General features: G+C 37.2%; 5 protein-coding genes across 6 annotated transcripts in view; 3 read left to right on the forward strand and 2 right to left on the reverse strand.

Moving 5' to 3' along the window:
- The window catches only part of LOC111196357 (zinc finger protein 271-like), a 460288-nt gene that overhangs the window by 361878 nt on the left and 74003 nt on the right, over nt 1-24407 (forward strand). The window lies entirely within an intron of this gene.
- LOC125801534 (zinc finger protein 239-like) overlaps nt 1-24407 on the reverse strand; it is a 250332-nt gene that overhangs the window by 24554 nt on the left and 201371 nt on the right. The gene's annotated exons all lie outside the window — the stretch shown is intronic.
- LOC125801313 (zinc finger protein 239-like) overlaps nt 1-24407 on the forward strand; it is a 140032-nt gene that overhangs the window by 15426 nt on the left and 100199 nt on the right. The gene's annotated exons all lie outside the window — the stretch shown is intronic.
- Nucleotides 1-24407, reverse strand: part of LOC111197627 (gastrula zinc finger protein XlCGF49.1-like) — a 117586-nt gene that overhangs the window by 4593 nt on the left and 88586 nt on the right. The window lies entirely within an intron of this gene.
- On the forward strand, nt 4663-10369 carry LOC125801344 (zinc finger protein 239-like). Its single transcript, XM_049477913.1, has 2 exons — nt 4663-4707; nt 7613-10369. The coding sequence occupies exon 2, from the start codon at nt 7757-7759 to the stop codon at nt 8735-8737; it is 981 nt and encodes a 326-aa protein (XP_049333870.1). The 5' UTR covers nt 4663-4707; nt 7613-7756; the 3' UTR covers nt 8738-10369.

The following is a 24407-nucleotide window of genomic DNA, read 5'->3' on the forward strand; positions in this document are numbered from 1 at the left end:
TGTATAACTACTTCTCTGGGATTTTTCTTTAATTTTACAAAGGAGAACAAAGTATTTCACTAAAATAGGAAAGAAAACATACCCCTATATTTCCATTTTCTACTAATGTTTTTTATTCAGTAAATGTACTAGCATTCCTAGCATATGCTGGACTGATGCTGGAGTTACACACAGATCTTGTTTAAAAGGATTATAAATGCAGTTTAAAAGCTTTAATAATTATCTCTGCAGTGATAAAATAGTTGTAGTTGTGCTGCTTTGAGGAAATTAGTGCAATTTTATTCTATAAAATATCACACATTTAAACATTTTTAAATGTTTGATACTTTTTATAATAAAAATGTGTTTTTAAGCTTTTATACATTTAAGACTCTGTTGAGTGGCTGAGATTCAGAGCAGATTCTGAACTGAGTTTTTCCTCTATAGAGATTCTCTGATTGCTCCTTGCTCCTGTACAACTCCAAAAAATAGCACTTACTAATTGCTATGGAAAGATCAGTGCTGTTGTTAAAGTACCAATTCTGACATTGATTCTGGTAGAGTTTAAAAAAAAACATACTTTAAAATATTATGGTTACATTTTCTTTGCATTTACCTTCTTGATGTCCTGCAGATTCTTGAAAAGGAGATCGTTCTGCAGCAGATCATGTTTGTTGCTCACCTTGTCTATAGAGCTGGGCGATTAATCGATTTTATCGATTAATTCGAATTTACAGTTAAGGACGGTTTCACCACCGTCGCGCCCCTGTGAGCTCCTGTACAACAGGCTTAGCCCCGCCCCTCTCTCCCTCTCGCTCCCCACACACCGCACAACACAACACATGACAGCAGAGCTTGTGCCCAGAATTGGTTCTGTTTTGCCGCGTAGGACGTGGATAGACCAAACAGATCCTCACTGTGCGTTTAAAACCGATTGCTTCTAAACGAAGCAGCGCAACAAATTTATCTCTATACCTTAAAACAGAAGCGTGTAGCGGAGTGGGAAAAAAAAAGTATTTCTCCCAGCCGAATGAACGCAGCAGCAGCACACCATCCAAAGTAAAACAAGCATTTATAGAACATTTTATAGAACACTGGCACTTATTTAAAAGATTTGTTTTGCAATTCAAGCCCAATGGGGAAAAGTCTTTGCTTAATAGCATATTAAATTGTGTTTTCTATTTTGTAAGTTTTATCAAAAAGGGCACCATTTTATTTTTTCTATTTGTTTTTTTGAGGGTGGCTTTATTTATTTATTGTTTAAGTTTGAGAGTGCATTGTGTCAGTACCTAAAATATGTTGGAGAAAGCTTTCTAAAAGTTACTGGACGTTCTCACTGTTTATAATAGTTTTTTTTTGTTTGTTTCTGGTTGCACTTTAACCACAAAGGGGACATTTAAGTGAAAACTAAATAAATAAAAACTAGTTTTTAACCATTTTATCATCTTTAATTTGCTTTTTAGTAGGGGAAACTTTTGATTTAAATAGAAAATCTAATAATAAAAAAAATGATGGTTTTTTTTGGCCATATCGCCCAGCTCTACTTGTGTAAAGTCTTTCTATTTATGTATTCTGAAAGCTTTCCATAAATTGAGGTCATTCACAGCTCCTCCCTGTAAAATCACTCTCTGACATCACAATGGACTATCCTGATTTCTGTATAGAAGGGTACTTCACACTTGTAAAAGCATTTGAAACTTCATATGCAAAAATCAGTTTTTAAACTAATTACTTGTAAAATTAAATGGATTTGTTTAAATGTATTTGTTCATAGAATGATATATATATTTTTTAACTTTTCCAAAATAAGTCCAGCAAGCATTCTCATTCTACTACAAAATATTAGCCAACTTGTACACAAAATGTTGTACATATTAAAGGAAGATGTTACTGATGTTGGAGAATACTTTGGTCAGATTATATCTGGTTCTGTGTAGAAATATAAGACAAACACCCCTGGTTGCTTGAGTCACTTAAAACTACCCCAACAAATAGCACTTACCAAGTTTTAACCAAAGGTCAGTACTATTGTTCTAATGGATCTTTGTTTCAAAGAAAGTATTGAAAAGAAATGTCACAATTTCTACTTTAACAATAGTTCTGATCTTTGAGTAAAATTGGTAAGTGCTATTTGTTGGGGTAGTTTTAATCCTCCTGTTACCTTCAGATTTACTAACACCTTTTATGTTTATGTCAATTTCACTTTTCGTTTCATTTTTAACCAAGTTTATGTCACATGCTATATTTGTTTGTTGACTACTTGAATAGCCATTTTTTAAAAATTGTAAAAAAAAAAAAAAAAAAAATTATATATTAACATATTGCTGAGTTTATTAAGATCTCATCAGTCCTGCCTTGTTTCTGTGTTATTGAAGCGTAGGACACGGAGGAGACATGGACTGTGTTTAGAGACGTGCTGGATCTGTCTGCAGCCTAAACACCTGTTCTTTCTTCACCTTTTGACTTGTACTCTCCAAACTGAGCAACACAATGTAGACTTACATGTGGGATTAAATCCAAGTCTTTCTAACTATCCCTCTAAACACACACCTCCCTCTAAACGTATTATCTAAAGTAGTTTATCCTTTTAGACTGATGGTGTTCTGAAGAACTCAAATGCTGATTTTATGTTTGGACGTGGCTGACAGCGTATCTGCTGAGACCTGGAACTATTCTGATTACATTAGCAGCACTAAGTTTATCATTTTCTTCAAGTGGAGAGACAGACCATAATAACTTTTTACTTTTGGAAGGTAGTCTGTTTTCTATTGGTTGAGAGACAAGAAGAGGATCTACAGTAAAGGGCTCATTCTCATCAGATGAGGATTCATTATAATCAGGATCCTCTCTAAAGTCCTCCTTTTTCTCAGACACATTCTCCTCTATGTCTCTGTCATGGTGAAAGAGATGTGAGAAATCCTCACTGAGAGAAAACCTTTTCTTAGACGTCATTTTCAGTAGAGAGAGAGTAGAAAGAGAGAGAGACAGAACACATAGAGAACTAACTGGTTAAGCTGCTGTGAAACCTTTTATATCTCTACATAACCACTATGTTGTGTGAACAAGATGTTTTCAGGAACAATATATTCCTCCACAGAATGAGAAATATCAAGTTCTCATGAGAATTATGTTTTCCCCGCCCCCCCTGTCGTGTGAATTGTTAGTGGTTCTTGCACTAATACAGTTATAATTATGCTATTTTAGGGATCTATTTTTTTTTAAGATTATAAAATAAGACGTCATATTGACCTTCACATCATTCAACACAAATGTGGGTCAAATTCTGATATTTTTTATGTTTTATAAAGTTAAAATAGCGTGGGGTCAAATTTATCCCAAACAACACTAATGTATACAAAATGTGTAAAAGACTCTATTAAAAGAGGAAAAGTCACCAAATATGAAGTAAATAAAATGAGATTAACTAACTTATTTAAATGCGTTAAACATTGAAAGGGGTCAAATTGACCCCAAACATAAAAGGAGGATTAATTGACTCAAGCAACCAGGGGTGTTTGTTTTATTTCTACACAGAACCAGATATAATCTGGCCCAAATAGTCTCAACATCAGTAACGTCTTCCTTTAATGTGTAAAAAAAGTTCTGTCTAAATTGGCTAATATTTTGTAGTAGAATGAGAATGCTTGCTGGACTTATTTTGGAAAAGTTAAAAAAGTTTTTTTTATCATTCTATGAACAAATAAACTCAAACAAATCCATTTTATTTTTACAAATAATTAGTTTAAAAACTGAATTTGCAAAAAAAATTGCATATGAAGTTTCAAATGCTTTTACAAGTGTGAAGTACCCTTCTATACAGAAATCAGGATGGTCCATTGTGATGTCAGAGAGTGATTTTACAGGGAGTAGGTGTGAATGACCTCAATTTATGGAAAGCTTTCAGAATACATAAATAGAAAGACTTTAGACAAGGTGAACAACAAATAAGATCTGCTGCAGTACGATCTCCTTTTCAAGAATCTGCAGGACATCAAGAAGGTAAATGTAAATAAAATGTAACCATAATATTTTAAATGAAATTTAGATTTAAAAAAAAGTGTCTACTGGAATCAATGTCACAATCGGTGCTCTAACAACGGCACTGATCTTTCCATAGTAATTAATAAGTGCTATTTGTTGGAGTTGTACAGGAGCAATCAGAGAATCTCTATGGAGGAAAAAACTCACTTCAGAATCTGCTCTGAATCTCAGTCACTTAACAGAGTCTGAAATGTATAAAAACATATAAAAAAATTATTCTGTAAAGTATGAAACATTTGTAAATTATTACTTTTAGCAAAATAATAATTTATAATTGTTAGATACTTTATAGAATAAAATTTAATAAAAATTGTTCTGTGTGTAACTCCAGCATCAGTAGCAGAAATGCTAGTAAATCTACTGAATAAAAAACATTAGTTGTAGAAAATGGAAATATAGGGGTAAGTTTTCTTTCCTATTTTAGTGAAATACTTTATTCTACTTTGTAAAATTAAAGGGAAACTCAGAGAAGTAGTTATACAGTGTTTTAAATGAGAGTTTTAGCTGTTTAGCTCCATTCAGCTCCATGTATTAAGGACTCCCTCGCGGGCTCCCTCTAGCGGTGATGGGGTATAATGTGATGTAGCGGGGGAGGGGCGGGGCTCTACATAACCCGGATGAGGCTGAGCTTCCGGGGTCTGTAGCTGGAGCGCCGGAGGAAGAGAAGGATCAGCTGAACTACAGAAGGTATGAAGAAGTTTCTCTCTCTCTCTCTCTCTCTCTCTCTCTCTCTCTTTAAGGTTAGCGAGCGCTGGATGCTAATCTACACAGACTTCTCCTCTGAAAACTGTTTATTTGGGTGTTTAAAGTGCTTATGTTTATTTACAGTAAGCTTAGATTTACAGATTTTTCCAGCACTGAGGCAGGAGCATTAGCATTAGCAAAATTAGCTTGTAAAATGACCCAGTGTTGTTACCAATACCACACCTAACAGCTAAAGTTAATTATAAAGGAAAGGATTAAACATTACAGACAGCTTGTACATTATCCTACCATTTAGTCTATATAACAACAACGTAATACAAATTTAATGTGTTTAAGGCTTCTAGTAGTATATTATAGTTTGAAATTGCCTGCTAGCTTAGCTTAGTTATCGAAATAGCATTGGTTAGGTTAGCTAAAGTGGGCTACAACCTTCACTTACCTTCAAAATGAATTGCTGTTTTTTTTTTTAAAAAACGTATTTTATATTTTTCTCCATCGTTCATGGTACATAAAATCACACAGCTTTTTATGCAGAGATTTAAAAAAGAGTTAGCAATAGTAAAATGTTTTATGATGTGATTTATTTTGTTAGAATGTTTAAGTGTTCTTCTACAGTGGGAGCTGATATGTGTCCTTAACGCAAATGGCAGAGAGAAAAAGAGAGCTGTTTAATAGGCAGAACTGGCCCATAATAGAGGACCAAAGTAGCTGGTGTTAACTAGCTAGCTAATGTTGCCAGCGTTTCTTTTTTAACCAGTAGCTAACATTATCTAGCTAACCAAGGTTCCCAGTGTTTTTTTTAACCAAGTAGCTAATGTTATCTAGCTAGCCAATGTTCACAGTGCTTTTTTTAACGAAGTATCTAATGTTACCTTGCTGGCTAATGTTGCCAATGTTTTTGTCCTGTCACCTAGTGTGGACTTTTTAAGAGGGATCTTGCAACACAGTAGCGATAGCAGTGAGTGTGGTGGCTGAGCTGTGAGAGCAGCTCTTAACAGAAGAGGAAAATACAGGTAGTTGCGTAGAAGATGCTTCTGCTACTTTTAAGCTATATGTCTGGCTGCATTTTGGCTCCAGTGGAAACAATAAACGGTAACAGAGTGACCAACAAGATACAAACCATATATAAATACTGTAAGTAAAATCGTACACGTCACTGTTTCATAGGCAGTTGTACTATCCCTTAGCTCTGTACTGTATTAAAAAAATGTTTTGTCTCTGTTTACACTTATATATAATAATAATATATTATAATATATATAATAATATATATAATATGACTGGTTATGGTTATGCATAGTTAAATTACAAGAGATTTAGGAGAAAATAACACAAACCATAGGCTTAATATGACTGGTTGTGGTTTGCACTTATTGTTTGCACTATATAAGACCTAGAAAAGATTTATTTTTATTTGTTATTCTTATTTTTATTTCTTATAGAATAAATGTAAGAGAAACCAGCCTGTTAAGTTTGCGTTATATGATTTTGTCAAATAAAACAAAAACTAGTTTTCAAGCCATTTTTCATTTTTGAAGTTTTCATTAAAGTTTTATTTTTAAATCTCGTCTTGTTCTTGTGAACCCATTATCGTGTCTCGTCTTGTGATATTAGTGTCTCGTCACACCCCTAATTAAAATGTAATTGCTGGAGTTGTGATGGTATTTAGATGCAAGAGATAAGTCTCCACTGATACTGTACTTTGTATAAAAGAACATTTATTATAATAAAATAATTAAAAAGCACCCGGGTTTCTTTGTGAAAGAGAACGTTAGCCAATCTTATCCTGTGCTCTCTGCCTCGTCATCGACCCACTCAATCTGTAAAACCCAAGGATTTATGTCTTTCGGTCCCTCGTCTGGAAAAAAGTAATATTATCTAAATATGGAAAAAGTTAAGAGTCAGGACAAGGGTTCACTCTCTCTCAAGCAAATTCATTCCAAACTGCTGAAATACACTGAGTTCATATAGTAATTTTATTTTATTCACTAAACGTTTTGTTACATTTCCAGGACAACTAAGAGGAATTGATAATATTTAAGGTGGAAGTGCTAGAGTGATTTACTGCTTTAGTAACATTTAGTTAGAGTTGATGAAATTTGGAGCTGCTGCTCTGAATCTGCTGGTGTAGAGCTTCTGCTGCTCTCTGGTTCTGCAGATGAAGTTGGGCTTCGACCGGATGCTGTGATACGCCACCATTTACTAAATTGATTTAGTAAACAAATCAGTTAAGCCATTGATGTGGAGCTGCAGTTTTTCTGGGTAAAAAGCACAATTACAATTACATTTCTCACCAATTTTTCCCTTGTGATCTACATATACAAAAAAAAGGACTTGAAGTCTGAAGCTGATGTGGGGGGGAAATAATGTTATCAGGAGTAAAAAAAAATCAGTAATATAAAAGATAAAGTGGTGTAAAGGAAAAAGCTTCGGACATCATTAGTCATGTGATCAATGTAGAACGAATCAACCATCAGCAGAGTGATTCGAACCAATGCATGTCGTTTTTTCGGCACACGCTTAAAAGCTTCAGATTAAAGGGTAGCATAATTTTTTTTCTTCTTTCGTTATGTTCTCAGGTTCTAGTGAGACCAGAACAGAATCTAGACTGTCTGTCTGAACAGTGTGAATTCTTTATAAAGGCAGTAATCAGGCATCAACCTGATTATTGCAAGTGGTAAAAGGTGGGCTACCTCTAGTGGCTGGAGGACCACCAGCACCCCTTTTACACTAAGGACTTAGAAGTGGAAAAAAATACTGAAACATTTATGGTAATATGAAGATGTCTCAGGTGTCAATATAGTGTATCTGATTTAGGCAGTTCTCTTCAGTTAATTGACCTGCTTTTATTTTAATATACAACGGCATTTTTCTTTGTTTTTTCCAGAAATTAAATTATTCTCCAGAACTTCATCACCAACAACCAGGATATTTAACTAAGAGCAATGTTAATGCTGAAAGAGTTGAAGCACAAGCCGTCCTGAAGAATCTCCAGAACACGCAGAAATTGTTTGCTACATTTAAAAGGCAAATGAAGCAAAGTCCCAACATGGAGAAACAGCAGCACTCTGTCAAGAGTTTTACTAAACAGAGTGATCTCCACCAGCGCATTCACACAGGAGAGAACCCATATCACTGCTCAGACTGTGGGAAGAGTTTTACTCATCAGAGTAAATTCAAAATACATCAGCGCATTCACACAGGAGAGAAACCGTATCACTGCTCAGACTGTGGAAAGAGTTTTACTCAACAGAGTAAACTCAAAATACATCAGCGCATTCACACAGGAGAAAAAACGTATCACTGCTCAGACTGTGGGAAGAGTTTTACCGAACAGAGTGATCTCACAAAACACCAGCGCATTCACACAGGAGAGAAACCATATCACTGCTCAGACTGTGGAAATAGTTTTACTCAACAGACTAAACTCAAAATACATCAGCGCATTCACACAGGAGAGAAACCGTATCACTGCTCAGACTGTGGGAAGAGTTTTACTAAACAGAGTAATCTCAAAATACATCAGCGCATTCACACAGGAGAGAAACCGTATCACTGCTCAGATTGTGGGAAGAGTTTTACTCAACAGAGTAATCTCAAAATACATCAGCGCATTCACACAGGAGAGAAACCGTACTCCTGCTCAGACTGTGGCACAAGTTTTAATCATCAGAATACTCTCACACTGCATCAGCGCATTCACACAGGAGAGAAACCGTATTACTGCTCAGACTGTGGAAAGAGTTTTACTTCACAGAGTGATCTCATAAAACACCAGCGCATTCACACAGGAGATAAACCATATTACTGCTCAGACTGTGGGAAGAGTTTTAATCGACAGGGTACTCTTCAAATTCACCAGCGCATTCACACAGGAGATAAACCATATTACTGCTCAGACTGTGGGAGGAGTTTTACTCAACAGAGTAATCTCAAAATACACCAGCGCATTCACACAGGAGAGAAAATTATCCCAAATTTGTCCCACGACAAGTCAAAGTGCAAATCGTAAATCTTTCGGACAGAACACCTTATCCTACACGAATGTTTCACTTTGTCGAGTGGGACAAAGGATTTTACAGATTCAGCAAAATTATTCTTATCCAGCGATTATGTTCATTGAATTTAATGTTATGTTTTCTTGTATGTTTGATATTCCAGAACATTTTTTGTGAGACAGAGCTCAGTTTTTAGGCTAGTTACGGTAGGAGTTCAGTTTTGAAGAAGGGAAGGTAGTTCGAGTGAGGGCACTGCCAGTGCTTGCACCAAATGTTAGATTAGCATAACTTAGTCTTTAAAATTTAAATGTTGTAGTTGTTGTTAGTAGGGGCAGCACGGTGGCGCAGTGGGTAGCACTTCTGCCTCACAGCAAGACTGCCTGGGTTTGATTCCCGGCTGGGGCAACCCGGGTCTTTCGTGTGGAGTTTGCGTGTCTGTGTGGGTTTCCTTTGGGTGCTCCGGTTTCCTCCCACAGTCCAAAGACGGCACGTTCAGGCTAATTGGATGTCAGATACAAATTGCCCCCTAGGTGTCTGTGTCTTTCTGTGTCTGTTTGCCCTGCGATGGATTGGCGCCCTGTCCAGGGTGTATCCTGCCTTCCGCCCGATGCCGGCTGCACCCCCCCGCGACCCTTAATGGATAAAGCGGTTGTTAATGACTTGACTTGACTAGTTGTTAGGAGTAAAGTAGGATTCTTAGCCTGCAACTATGCGTTATATTTCAAAATGACATTTCCTGACTATTTCTTCACTCAGCCTCGCTCAAGAGCCCTAAATGCAAGTTTAGGGTAAAAATTTTTTAATTCTTTTGACATTCCTTTAGACGCTGTCAGTCGTAAACCTGGATTTAGGACCGTTAATGTTTAAACATCTGGAACTGTGCACAATTGTGGTTTTGCCAACAGCACCATCACCAGGACAAGGACGGGACTGCCGTACTTGAGAGAGTGTTCAAGACTTAATGAATGCATTGGAAATTGTAAATTCACCAAATATCATACCAATTAAGGGGTTTGTGCTTAGTTATTTCTGCAATCACTTAGAAATAAGATTCATAAAGTTAGGAGAAATGTTCTAAGCTTGGAATTCCATTTTTAACATTGCAGACCACAAGTCAGTGGGCTGATAAGCGACTCTTTTTTAACCAACCTCTCCCACGGTCGTAAATTCCGGCCAGCAGCTTTGTCTAAACATTCACTGCAGAGGGAATGTAATTTTTCACTAAGAATTACTTAAAATATAGATTGACTATATAAAAAAAGGTGTTTTACAGATATTTACCAAATGCCACTTCTGGTATATGTGTTTGGATATGTCCTGATTAAATTTTCCTATTGAAGTCTGAATCAGCAAGATTTAACTAGCATTTGATAATTTAGCTATATTTGGTTATTAGTGGTTTAACCATGTTGTATCTTTTAAGTGATTTAATTGGGTTTAAATAATAACATGACTCTTGATCTCTTTTTGACAAGGTACCATCCATTGTTGTATTTCTAAGATTATCTTGTAATTGTAAGATTGTTGTTTCCTGAATTTATCCTCACAAACTGGTATGCTGAAGACTGTATTTTGATCCACTGTTTAATTGAGTTTTCTTTTGGTTTGGTCTATTAGTAAAATAAAAAAATCTCTCACTAGCTGAAGCATGGTGACCATGTGGGGGTGTTTTATGGCCCTTTGTGAACAGATCATCTTCCTCGCCAAAGTTTGAAATTGCTCCTAGACCAATTAAAACACAGACACTTGGGCCACAGAGCCAATCGTAGCTTAAGGTCCAAAGCAGGTTTAAGCTACAGACTCAGTCAGTTATGGGCAGAGAGTTTTGGAGTCAGTTGAGGAGAGAAGTGCAGAAAGATGAGGGCAGATAGAGAGCAGTTGGAGAAGAGAGAGTAGGGAGCCCAGAGATGGAGGAAGGATAGACAGAGAGGAGTTTGGAGTTTAGTTTTTTTTGACTAGTTTAGTTTAGTCAGCTTAGTTTAGCATTCTTAGTATAACTCATTTAACCTTTTTCAAGCATAATGGTATTAGTTATTCTAGTTTAAATAACTAAGCTATTTTATGATCTACGGAGTTCTTCTGCTCGCCAAAATAGTTAAGTCAGTAAACCAACTAGACCAACCGACGGATCACCGAAAGGGTACGCCAGGTGAGCCAGCTCAGGGGAAAGGTTCTCCCTGTGCAGAGATTAGAAGTGGGTGTCGACCAGGTGCGCCGCTGGCCCACAGAGCACTATCTTTACCCTGCGGATGGGTCCACGTGGGACTTGCTAGGTGCAAGATGCAAGCCGATCAAGAGGTTTGAACAGCGGACGGAACTGATGGGGACCCCTTTGTGGACGTCAGGCAGTTTGGGTATTTCTTTCAAGAATTGGTGTTTCGGTTGGTCAAGTCTAGTTTGGTTATTGTCCTCTTTTCTTAGTATAGATCCATTTTCAGTTGTTGGGCGAGAAGGATGAACTTTGTAGGTCCTAAAATATTATAATTATCTACATATTTTGGTGTTCTCATTTGATTGTTTTGACCTCATTACATTTAGACCCTTATTTAGAAATGCTCACTTAATAGTTCTAGTAATTTGTTATTCCTTTCATACCAGTATTATAATGTCTTTGTTCTTTTAGTTCTCATTTATCATTCTACACTATGGTTTGATATCTAATGGCTACATTTATGACTTTTTAATGAATTATTTACTCATATCTGTGCGATTTAATAAAATACTTTTATATTACAAAACCTGTAATTTCAGTGTGTTTTCTGGATAACTTGGTTATGAGAATTCCTGTCACCTGTAGAAGCCACACCCTGAGATGACTTGTGTTATTAATTAATTTGATTAATTAATTTATTAATTAATCTAATTAAATTAATTTAATAACTGGCGCCCAATTAAAAATATTTCAACATCTCAATTAGCACCAGGTATTAAACCACTGAGCCCGCTACACAACCATTTTCTGATTATCCCCAATTAGTATCTGCAGGTGGCCATTAACAATTAATTAAATTAATAAGTAAACCCAACAAATCCCTGCTTTAATAAATTGTTATTTTGCTGATAATGAAGTATCCTGTCTCTCTATTTCGGGCTTCCATCAAAAGAAAGTAAGGGGTAGTGCGAATTTTCCCAACACTAGCTAGATAAAACATTCCACACTAAAATAAAGTAGTTAACATTAGCTAAACTAGCTAGCTAAAACATTCCACACTGAAATAAAGCATTTAGCATTAGCTAACCTAGCTAGCTGAAACATTCCACACTGAAATAAAGTAGTTAACATTAACTAACCTAGCTAGCTAAAACATTCCACACTGAAATAAAGTAGTAGCTAACTAAAACATTCCACACTGAAGTAAAGTAGTTAACATTAGCTAATGTAGCTAACTAAAACATTCCACGCTACAATAGAGTAGTTAACATTAGCTAACCTAGCTAGCTAAAACATTCCACACTGAAATAAAGTAGTAGCTAATGTAGCTAACTAAAACATTCCACGCTAAAATAGAGTAGTTAACATTTGCTAACCTAGCTAGCTAAAACATTCCACACTGAAATTAGGTAGTTAACATTAGCTAACCTAGCTAGCTAAAACATTCCACACTCAAATAAAGTAGTTAACATTAGCTAACCTAGCTAGCTAAAACATTCCACACTAAAATAAAGTAGTTAACTTAAGCTAACCTAGCTAGCTAAAACATTCCACACGGAAATAAAGTATTTAGCATTAGCTAAGCTAGCTAGCTGAAACATTCCACACTTAAATAAAGTAGTTAATATTAGTTAACCTAGCTAGCTAAATCTTCCCACTTTGAAATAAAGTAAACATTAACTAACCTAGCTAGATAAAACATTCCACACTGAAATAATGTAGTTAACATTAGCTAATGTAGCTAGCTGAAACATTCCACACTAAAATAAAGTAGTTAACATTAGCTAACCTAGCTACCTAAAACATTCCACACTAAAACAAAGTAGTTAACATTTGCTAACCTAGCTAGCTAAAACATTCCACACTTAAATCAAGTAGTTAATATTAGTTAAACTAGCTAAATCTTTCCACTTTGAAATAAAGTAAACATTAGCAAACCTAGCTAGCTAAAACATTCCGCACTGAAATAAAGTAGTAAACATTAGCTAACCTAGCTAGCTAAAACATTCCACACTTAAATAAAGTAGTTAATAGTTAACATAGCTAGCTAAATCTTTCCACTTTTAAATAAAGTAAACATTAACTAACTTAGGTAGCTAAAACATTCCATACTGAAATAAATTAGTTCACATTACCTGAAGTAGCTAGCTAAAACATTCCAGACTGAAATGAAGTAGTTAACATTAGCTAACTTAACTAGCTAAATTTTTTCCACTGAAATGAAGTAAACATTAGCAAATCTCGCTAAAACATATCTATCACAAACTATCTATAAGAAATCTAGCTAAAACATTCCACACTGAAATAAAGTAGTTAATAATAGTTAACCTAGCTAGCTAAATCTTTCCACTTTGAAATAAAGTAAACATTAGCTAATCTAGCTTGCTAAAACATTCCACACAGAAATAAAGTAGTTAACATTAGCTAATGTAGCTAACTAAAACATTCCACGCTACAATAGAGTAGTTAACATTAGCTAACCTAGCTAGCTAAAACATTCCACACTGAAATAAAGTAGTAGCTAATGTAGCTAACTAAAACATTCCACGCTAAAATAGAGTAGTTAACATTTGCTAACCTAGCTAGCTAAAACATTCCACACTGAAATTAGGTAGTTAACATTAGCTAACCTAGCTAGCTAAAACATTCCACACTCAAATAAAGTAGTTAACATTAGCTAACCTAGCTAGCTAAAACATTCCACACTAAAATAAAGTAGTTAACTTAAGCTAACCTAGCTAGCTAAAACATTCCACACGGAAATAAAGTATTTAGCATTAGCTAACCTAGCTAGCTGAAACATTCCACACTTAAATAAAGTAGTTAATATTAGTTAACCTAGCTAGCTAAATCTTCCCACTTTGAAATAAAGTAAACATTAACTAACCTAGCTAGATAAAACATTCCACACTGAAATAATGTAGTTAACATTAGCTAATGTAGCTAGCTGAAACATTCCACACTAAAATAAAGTAGTTAACATTAGCTAACCTAGCTACCTAAAACATTCCACACTAAAACAAAGTAGTTAACATTTGCTAACCTAGCTAGCTAAAACATTCCACACTTAAATCAAGTAGTTAATATTAGTTAAACTAGCTAAATCTTTCCACTTTGAAATAAAGTAAACATTAGCTAACCTAGCTAGCTAAAACATTCCGCACTGAAATAAAGTAGTAAACATTAGCTAACCTAGCTAGCTAAAACATTCCACACTTAAATAAAGTAGTTAATAGTTAACATAGCTAGCTAAATCTTTCCACTTTTAAATAAAGTAAACATTAACTAACTTAGGTAGCTAAAACATTCCATACTGAAATAAATTAGTTCACATTACCTGAAGTAGCTAGCTAAAACATTCCAGACTGAAATGAAGTAGTTAACATTAGCTAACTTAACTAGCTAAATTTTTCCACTTTGAAATAAAGTAAACATTAGCTAATCTAGCTTGCTAAAACATTCCACACAGAAATAAAGTAGTTAACATTAGCTAACTTAACTAGCTAAACCTTTCCACTGAAATTAATTACACATTAGCAAATCTAGCTAAAACATATCTATCACAAACTATCTATCAGAAATCTAACTAAAACATTCCACACTGAAATAAAGTAGTTACATTTAGCTAACCTAGCTGGCTAAAACATTCCACACTTAAATAAAGTAGTTAACGTCATCTAAAGTAGCTAGCTAAATATTTCTACACTGAAATATAGTAGTTAATATTAGCTAACCTAGCTAATTACAACATTCCCAGCAAACAAGGAACGTCTCGGGGACATTCGCGGACGTCCCTGTTTGGGCATTTTTGTAACGTTCTCTATAGGACGTTTGTAGGACCAAACTGACGTCCGCATCAGGTCCTATTACCGTCCAAATGGAACGTTCCCTAACACCCCTTTAGAGGACGTTCGGTAACGCTCGCAGCAGGTCCTATTCTCGTCCATACATAACGTTCCCCAAACACCCCTTTATAGGACGTTCGGTAACGTTCGCAGCAGGTCCTATTCTCGTCCATACATAACGTTCCCAAACACCCCTTTATAGGACGTTCGGTAACGTTCGCAGCAGGTCCTATTCTCGTCCATACATAACGTTCCCAAACACCCCTTTATAGGACGTTCGGTAACGTCCGCAGCAGGTCCTATTCTCGTCCATACATAACGTTCCCTAACACCCCTTTATAGGACGTTCGGTAACGTTCGCAGCAGGTCCTATTCTCGCCCAAACAGAACGTACACAGGACGTTACCTTAGAACGATTAGATGTGGTTTTCTCCATGGAGCAGGTGCAGCTGATTAAAACACTGTTGATTTTCACATTACAGAGTGGTTGGGGAGCAGCCCATCACACAGACTAGACGTGGGTATTTTCCTTTGCCTTTCCATATCTTTCCTTTCTCAGAAATGGAATGGGGCTGCTCTTTTTCAAGCCCCAAAACAGGCTAGATTTAGATTTAATTAGGCTACAAACCAAATGACATTACTTGTGAGTTTAATGCTAGTCAATGTTTTTTTTTTTTTTACAATTTATCATGTGAATATTGATATTAAGTGTTTTCACTGTGCAAGCATCACATTTTCATAAAATTTCATTTGCCTAAATTGTAACATCTTGTACCATCACCAATAGCTTATCAAAACTATACAAATACTGCACTTATAAAAATGGCATTAAGCCAACCTGAGGTCAAACCAGTTCAAGTGTATCTTGTGTGTATCATAGCAGGAATTACAAAAAAGTATTTCACTTTTGCTTGCCAGAAAAAAAAAGAAAAACCCATAAAGGTTTGGTCAGAAGTGTCAAATATATTTCACAGATAACAAAAGACACATTGCATAAAACATTCTATTCTTAGAAATTTCTAAGTTTTTAAGTTAGGCTTTTTCTCAACTTAATACATTCAGTACTGACCAACTTATAGAAACAGCCAAAAATAACAGCAGTACTTGTTTTAAAAAAATATTATGGTTACAGGTTAGCTGCTCTTTGGGGAGACAAAAAACTACTAAACATAGTTTATTGGGTGATAGTTTTTATTGTCATTATAACATTCAACATGAGACATACTGCTTTGTTATTATCTTTACAAAGACAATCAGTGCATTTCAGCTGTACATTTAGAGAATCAAACTTATCTTTTTAAAAATGCAGATTGTGTTAATCATTTTATAATCCTTGATCAGTGGACAGTTTCCTCACCTTAAAAGCAACACAGACACTTGTACAACTCTCAATAGTACATTTCTATTATGAAGGACCAATATTTTATATGATTAGTAGCTGTCCTGTGATTGAATGAAACTAAGGGTGCTTTCATACCTGAAAGTCCGGACCATGGTCTGAACCAACGTTCATGTGTTTGCTACACTGTACCTTTTGGTCCGGTTAGGTTTCATTTCACACTGCAGTTTAGTAAGCGGACAAAAGAACTTTACTATGTCCTCTCATCATCAGCTACGTGGGCTGCGTCTCTCTATACTCTATATTAATTGGTTTATAGAATGATAGGTGTTCGGCGAGTTGCTGTGATGTGATAAATCTGCCGCAGCAGAATGAGTTTAACAAATTCTCATTAGATTTATTTTATTTCTGTGTATAAGTAAGACTTAGTATATTGTTACAGTTAATAAATTATATCCCAGTGTAAGTGCTTGTGTCCTATAATGTTGCGTGACGCGCCTGCACGCCGAGGGGAGTCAGATTTCAGTACAGCACCAATCCTTTCTTCCTCTGGTTTGTTTTCTGCCTCTGCTTCCTGTAATTGGTCCAAATATCTGAACCATCTAGAAAAGTGCTTTCACACTGCAGGCGAATGTTTAAGGACACCATGGTGATCTAACCAGGAACCAGCTAAAAAAAAGGAAGAAGAAGAAGAAAGACAGTACACATTATTCTTGACATGACATACATACAAGGCAAAGTGCAAGCAGAGGCAGTGTTTGCACTGGGGGCTTCTGGAAATATTGTCCCATCAGTAATTACCCATGTTCATGACTACCATATATGCAATTATTTTCTAATGAATAAAAAACAACACACGAATCTAAACAGAGAGCGAGTGTATCTTTACCTATAGACTGTCAAAATAAATATATTGCTAAATGTAATCTAATGCTACTACACACTGAATCAACATCTTTGGACTGCAGCACAGTAAGCAGGGTCATTGCAGTCGAATGGTATTAGCATGTTTAATTCGAAAAGTAGATGGTTGTCCACACTATGTGTTCTTTGATGAAACTGGTCAACCACCTTGACCATCAAACACCATCTTAAATAAAACATTTTTCTCAATCTTTTAACAGGGAACGAATGTAGGTTACAGTGCAGTTATCTGTTCTTCATATAGCTTGTTAATACTACACCACAGCCTTCCCTACTTACCTTTCCTTCACAAGCAGTAGCAGCAGGTCAAAGACGAATGAAGAATAATCGCTCAGTGAGGTGAGGAACACACAGTGGTCTCCAACAATGACATTTCACTGGAAAAAGAAATAGGAGGTAATTAGCTACTACACAGGTGCACCATGAGGAGGATGGATTAGTTTCTATCAATCACCCTCTCTCTCTCTCATCCCCGCCCCTCTCTCTGTGTAATTCCATTTGAGTTTGTTTTTAAATGTTATCTTTTGATAAGTTTTTATTACACAATACTTACTCTGACCTTTTTGACTCCTGCATCTGACAAATAACACCAAGTGCAAAAAAAACTTAAACTAATAAAACTAAACTAAAACTAAGCTTTAAAAAATATATAAAAACGAATAAAAACTACAAAACCTTAGCATCTACACAGAGATCGAGACAGTGTATCTTTATCTGTATATTGAGGTAATATGGTTTTATCAAGTGAATAATTAAAATACATTGTCAAAACTAATGTACAGAGGTAAGAGTGCATTTGCCAGTAAGTGTTTTTGTGAGAAAATATAATCACACCTACAATTAGAGTGCTCTGTCCTCCTAGTGGTAAAGACTTATTGTAGTCTGCACAGCTGAGAAGTCATTAGACACATTCCAATCATGGTGAATGAAGTAGGCAGTGAAGCTTATATATGGTTCAGATATATGATTTGGACACAGAAGTAAGAACAAACTCCTGCACCTTTTCAACACTCTCTTTACATTTGTGTATAGATGGAGATGGGGGGGGTTCTATGATTCTAGTACACAGTGCTAACTAGCTAACAAACTAGCCTGCCTCTCACTCTTGTCTGGGCTGGTATTTGCTGTAAAGCAGGACTGACTGTTGAATTGCCTGAGACACTTGATCCCATGGGGGCGTGTGCAGTGCTGCTTAACTTACAAGCGTGTTTTTTCCCTACAGACCACAATCTCAAAAAGACATATTTTGAGACTATATTAAATTTTCCTTAGAAAAAATATATATATTTTTACTTACCTGGGTAAAACCCAGTCTGAAGATCCAGACTTCTGCCTGCTGGGTCCATGAGGGTCCAGGGGACTTGGGCCTATGTGAAGAAAATGTGCAAATATAAAACAGAAATGTGAATATTGGAGTTGCTGAATGTTAGAAGAAAGCCCTGTACGCACAATGTGGATTTTTCTCTGTTGACTAATTATTATGGTTACTAATGTCTTCCTAAATGGCAAAGCGTTCAAAAGTAGAGGCGGTACTGAACTATGAGAATGTATACCAGCTTGTTTTTCTGACTTAATTTCACCATTCAAAACAAGCCAGTCATAGGGATTTTTTTTTTTGCAATATGAAGGAAATGTTAATACATTGTTTTGTTCAGGTTACAATTGTGGTCTGGTATGTTACAGGTCAAATTTATTTAAATATATTTGGACTGTGAGGGAACAGGGAGAATGTGCCAACTCCACACAGAAAGACCTGGGTCACTCCATGTAAATATGCGTATATATATATATATATGTGTGTGTGTGTGTGTGTGTGTGTGTGTGTGTGTGTGTGTATAGATATATATATATATATATATATATATATATATATATATATAAATATACGTATACGTATATATACATATACACACACACACACACAAACTCTGTTTTTCTCTGACAACAAGAATATCCTTACCTTATTACAAGAGAAGATTGTAAACTTGCAGCTTTCCGTCCATAAAATAGGGAATGGTGGTTTAGATAGGTGCAGCACAGCAGTCTCCAAAAAGGATGGTGTGCAGCAGATCAAATGAAAAAAAGGAAGATGAACACAGCTCACTGGAGACAAAGAAAATTAACAGGTAATCAACTTATTGAAAGAACCAACTAAATACAACAATGCCACTGACACACTCTATATATATTTAAAATGTATCTAACAGACATGAAACATTTCACATTATTAAGATTTTGGAAAATAATAACAATAAAAATATCTATGCTATATATAAAGAAAGGTTTTATGCAATTTATAAATATATTTCATTCTTATAAATAAAAAAATATTGTAAAAAGTTTAATGGAAGGTGACTGACTAGTAGCGCACGCGGCGCACAGCTGTGGGCGCACGAGCCAGTTTTGGTCTCGTGAGGTTTCTGACAGTAACGGTTATTTTACCTCAGCTCCGCTAGTTTGTGGTCTGACAACACTTTTTGACGGTATAACATACAATATTTACAGTTTCCATAGTTAATTTGATTCATTCTTCATTATTGGTATTGTTGTTACTTTTATTACATGTAAATAGTGTTAATTTAAATCGGTGTGTACCTTATATATCTGCTAGCTTGCAAGTTGCTATTTCAAATCTTCGTATATACTTTCAGGGGGAGTGTCAATTAGATAGTTTAGCAAAGGACGCTACATTTTATGGTTAGTTAACGTAATAATAATAATAATAATAATAATAATAATAATAATAATAATACGGTGCGCGAATTACGAACAAGATGAGTTTCAGTCAACCCTCAAGAATACGTTCATTATGTAACCCTAGCTAACTTAGCTAGTTAGCCAGCTAGTTAGGCTAACGAAACGCTAATCAAAGTCAATGCCATAAAGAGAATCTCTGCCTGGTGAGTTTGAGACTATTTCCAAAGTATACGGTCAAGGCAATTAATTATGTTACCAAATGTAATTTTAGTGTTAAATAAATGATCTATGGCTCGGCTCAGCCGACGCTAACGTTAACATACATTAGCTTGCAAGCTAACTAGCTAACTCTAACATTATCAAGCTAGCTAGGTTTGAGTAGTGGCTAGCTGTCCTACAAGCAAAATATTTAGTTAATGTACGCTTATTGTATGCTTTTACAACCTAATAATAAGCACTGTTGTACAATTTACAATAAAATGTAGTAAAACAACTATAAATCTCTAATAGTTATATAAAACAAAAACTTACCTCTCAGCCCGAAGCCTGCTCATATCACATAGAAACTCGACCCCAAATGAAATGATGCAACGCCTTCTGCCAGTGCAGAGCAGCAAGGGCAGGAGATAAAACACGGATAAGAATATATCAGATTCCCCAGACACGCAAAAATCACTATTTGTTATTTAAGGCATGCTTATAATGTATTTAATGTATTCCTGCAAAATATGGCTATTGACAGTTTTGTTTATCTTTTTTTCTCTAGCCCTATTCATCTGGCAGCATGTTCCCTAAAACGGTAAGTCCAATGATCTAGAACGACCCACATTATACTTAATGTTTTATTACTATACAATAATTATAGTTAATTTTATATTTTTAAGTGTTCAATAAACTGGATTTTTTAAAGATAGACAAATATAACCACATTAATAGACATTACAAGTAATTTAACATTTTACTTTTTGGCATTTGGCATTGCTGGACTTGTGGCTCCGTACCGGGACTTCACTCAAGCTGCTGGAATACAATTCCCGTCTTATCCCGATACTATTGGTTTATATGAACATATATTTACATATCATGTGACAAGCGGCCTCCGACTAACATTTAACATCATTAAGCTCTGATTTATCAAACAAGCTTCTGATATGATGACAATAAATAATATCTCACATGAGGACCGCTTTGGAGGTGTTTCAATGAACAAACTCATGTAAAATAACTATTTTCGATATATGGTTTTTGTATTTATCTTGGTATTAGTGTTTTAGTCGACAAATAAGCACATACCCTATGCTGGTTACTCTTTAATTTGCGAGCGAGTTCATAAGTCATAAAATAACGGTATATTATTATTATTATTATTATTATTATTATTATTGTTGTTGTTGTTGTTGTTGTTGTATTGACCCTCCTGTTGTTTTCATTCTTTGTTAGCAATTTTTTTGGTCTCAATATAAAATTAAAAATCCATTATTTGAGCTCATAAAATTCAGTTTATGTTAAAAAAATACCAAAGGAAATAACAAAGAAGCTGAATTAATCCTTGGCAGAGCTTAGTGTGCTCGGAGTGGCCCTTATCTAATCTTATTCTTGCATTCATTTACATTCAACTATGTATGCATTCTCTATTCATCAGCCACTACTTCGCAGTAGATTAGATGTGTTTAACCTTCTGAGGGAATTCTCCTCTCCCAAATGTTTGAGTTGGTTGCGCCCACGAGTGGTCTTTTCTGGAGCGATAAAATTAAATATAGCAATAGAATTGGACGAAGCGTCACTGGCTGTGATGGAGGTAAAAAGAGGCCAGGTGGAGCCGAAAAGGCCAGATTAAAAAAAAAAAAGAAGATGGAAGAAGAAGCTGCCAAATGTTTAAAATTAACGAGCTTGTTTTCCAGAGGACAGACTCTAGTTGCAGCCGGTAAACAGAGATATGGAAATAATCTTGAATTGTCAGCTATTGCGCAACGTTTGCAATGTCGACTTAGCGTAGTTTATTTTGTAGAGCCCAATACACATCATTAACATCTTAAAACGCCCTGGCCCGCCGGCGGCCCAGAAATATGTCATAATTAATATCTGGCTGTGTTTATTAAAATAATTATAGGCACCCAATATGCCATTTTAAAGATTAGAATCTCTGCTTTCAGTTATCTAGCCTATTTAGCTGTATATCCTTTCAGAAAATAAACATTTAAAACGAAATATGCCTTGTTTATTAGAATTATTATTCATAATTACCATATTTGCATTTTTGTACGTTATATTCAGTGTTGGGCACGTTACTTTGAAAAAACTAGGAAACAAATATATTGCACATAGTTCTCACTGTCTTATGCATCGCTAAGAAAACTATCCTCATGAAGTGGAAATCAAAAAATGATTTATGCATAAATCACTATAGAAATTTACTTTTAGACCACATTAGTCTGGAAAGAATGTCTGCAACCTCAAAAAAACAATTGGCTACATTTGAATCTCTCTGGTTCCCACTGATCAGCTCCATCACATGATGGGGGTGGGCGGCTGTAGTCGTGTCTCCTGGTGCGTCCGGCAGGTGGCTGGGGGGGGATCGGGGGATTCGGGTGTCTGATGGCTCTTGGACTGGGGACAGTGGCTGCCGCTTGGTGATTTCTGTGTGCGGGCCCTGGTTGTTGGTGGGGGGGGGCCTGGATGTATGCTCTTGTGGTCTTGGGGTGTGGGTCTGGGGGGCCCATGGTGGTGGGTGCTGGCCCTGTCCGGTTGGCTGGGTTCCCCTGTGGCGGTCAGGGTGCGGAGTCCGGGGCCCTGGTGCCCGTGGGCGTCTGTCGCCTGTTTGGGTCCCTCCCTGCGCTGGGGAGGGTCTATGCCTCTCTTGGGCGCGCCGTCATGGGGGGTGGTGGTTTGGTCCGTGTTGGGGTGTCTGGTTGGCATTCCGGGATTCTGGGTGCCCTCCCTGTGGGGAGGTAGGGGCGCTCAGGTGGGGAAGCGGCAGTCTCCCACTTAAGACCGGTTGGTCCTGGGCTCAGGACCACTGTGTGTGTATGAGAAAGAGTGGGATGTTGAGTGTAAATGTGTCTGTGTGCGTGTGTGTGTGCGTGTGTGTAATATCTGTTGTCTTTTGTATGTGAGTGGGGTGTGTATTTATGTTGTATTGCAGTGTGGGGATGGGGGCGCTGTCTTGCAGAGCGGCGGTGTCCTGGGGCCGTAGCCGCTCTACACCCTGGACTTGCCTTCCCTGTACTGCGGTTGGGTGTATGGAACTGGGGTGCCTAGTGAGCCAGCAGTAGTTGGCTCTCTTCCTCCGGGGGGTAGTCCTCTGCCCCTCGGTCCTTTCCTGGCCCTTCCCCGACTCCTACTCAGTCTAATATCGCATTACACATACAAACTCATCATACAGCTTACACACATCATATTACACATAGGGTTTTGGGGGGCAGATGCTCCCTGCTCCTCAATTTTATTTTCGCATTTTAGACATTGAGGGCCTTTGGGGGGGCAGTGTGGTTGGGTGCTGTTATTCAGTTCTCATATTACAGCTGTCCCTCCAATTTTAATAGCACTGTAGCTTTCATTCATTCTTCTCATTATACACATTCATATCACTGCAACATGCTGGGTGGGGGGAGGAGGGGGGTCAGGTCTTCTCACACCCTGGTTTCGTGCACCCTGCCTGGGGTGTGGGTCGGGTGGTTGTTCGGGGCCGGGTTGGCTGCTTCCCTAGGTTGCCGCTGGCTCGGTACTGGTGCCCGCATGCCCGCATTAGGTGTTTATGTATGTTCTGTGTGCGTGACTGGTGTGCGTGACTGGTGTGTGTGACTGGTCTGTGAGTGAATGTGCACGTGTGCGACGGGTGTATGTGTGACGGGTGTGTGAATGTGCATGTGTGCGTGAACAGTTGGTCCTGGGTTTGGGGCTGACTGAGCATGGACACCTGTGGGACATGGTTGCGTTGGGCGGGTTTTTGCCCTCCCTACCGCTCCACGCTGCTCTCCGCCGATCGTCACTGCCGTTCCTGGGGGGGTGGGCGTCCATGGGTCCATGGGTGCGTGGCCGGATGCCCTAATGTGGTCTCTGGCCTGCCCCCTTGGTGGCCATGTCCTGGGGGTGGCTTGGGCCCCCTTGGCGTGGGGGGGGGGCCTGCCGGGTGTCGGGCTGTTCCCGGGTGCTTGGGATCTCGGGGGCCGCATGCTCGGCTCATGCAGGGGGTGCTGGCCTGCCGGGGGGGTGGGCTGCTCGCTTCCTTTGGCTCTCTGGACTCTTGCTCTTTGCCATGGGGGCTTCGTCTGGAGTCTCCCCCGTCCTCATCTGGGGTGTGCACATGGTTACCATCGGGATGTGTGGCCGCGGGTCTTCTGGGCTCCTAATGGGCTGTGGATGGTCTGGGTCCACTGGGTTCTTCCCTATCTGCCTCTGGATCGCAGGGGCATGGTGGCGGTTTCTTGCCTCCATTGTGGTAGGCATTTCATGACATAATCCGTAACACATGACATATTTTTGCAAAAAAACAATAGAATAGAAGTAACTGTGCGTGTGTGTGTATGTATTAATATGTATGTATATTTATGTATGTGTGTATATGTATAAGCATATGTATAGTTAGATATGTGAGTATGTGTATATATGTATGTTTGTTTATTTTATGTTTATTTTATTATTATTTTTTTTTTGTTTGTTTTTTGTTTAGTTTTTTTTTTTTTTTTTTTTCTTTCTTTTCTTTTTCTTCTTCTTGTACCCCCCTCCTG

Source organism: Astyanax mexicanus, chromosome 4 (genome assembly GCF_023375975.1).
Source record: "Astyanax mexicanus isolate ESR-SI-001 chromosome 4, AstMex3_surface, whole genome shotgun sequence".
In the NCBI taxonomy this organism is placed as follows: domain Eukaryota; kingdom Metazoa; phylum Chordata; class Actinopteri; order Characiformes; family Acestrorhamphidae; genus Astyanax; species Astyanax mexicanus.

Coding starts and splice junctions, on each gene's coding strand:
- LOC125801344 (XM_049477913.1), top strand. CDS start 7,757: ATGAAGCAAAGTCCCAACATGGAGAAACAGCAGCACTCTGTCAAGAGT.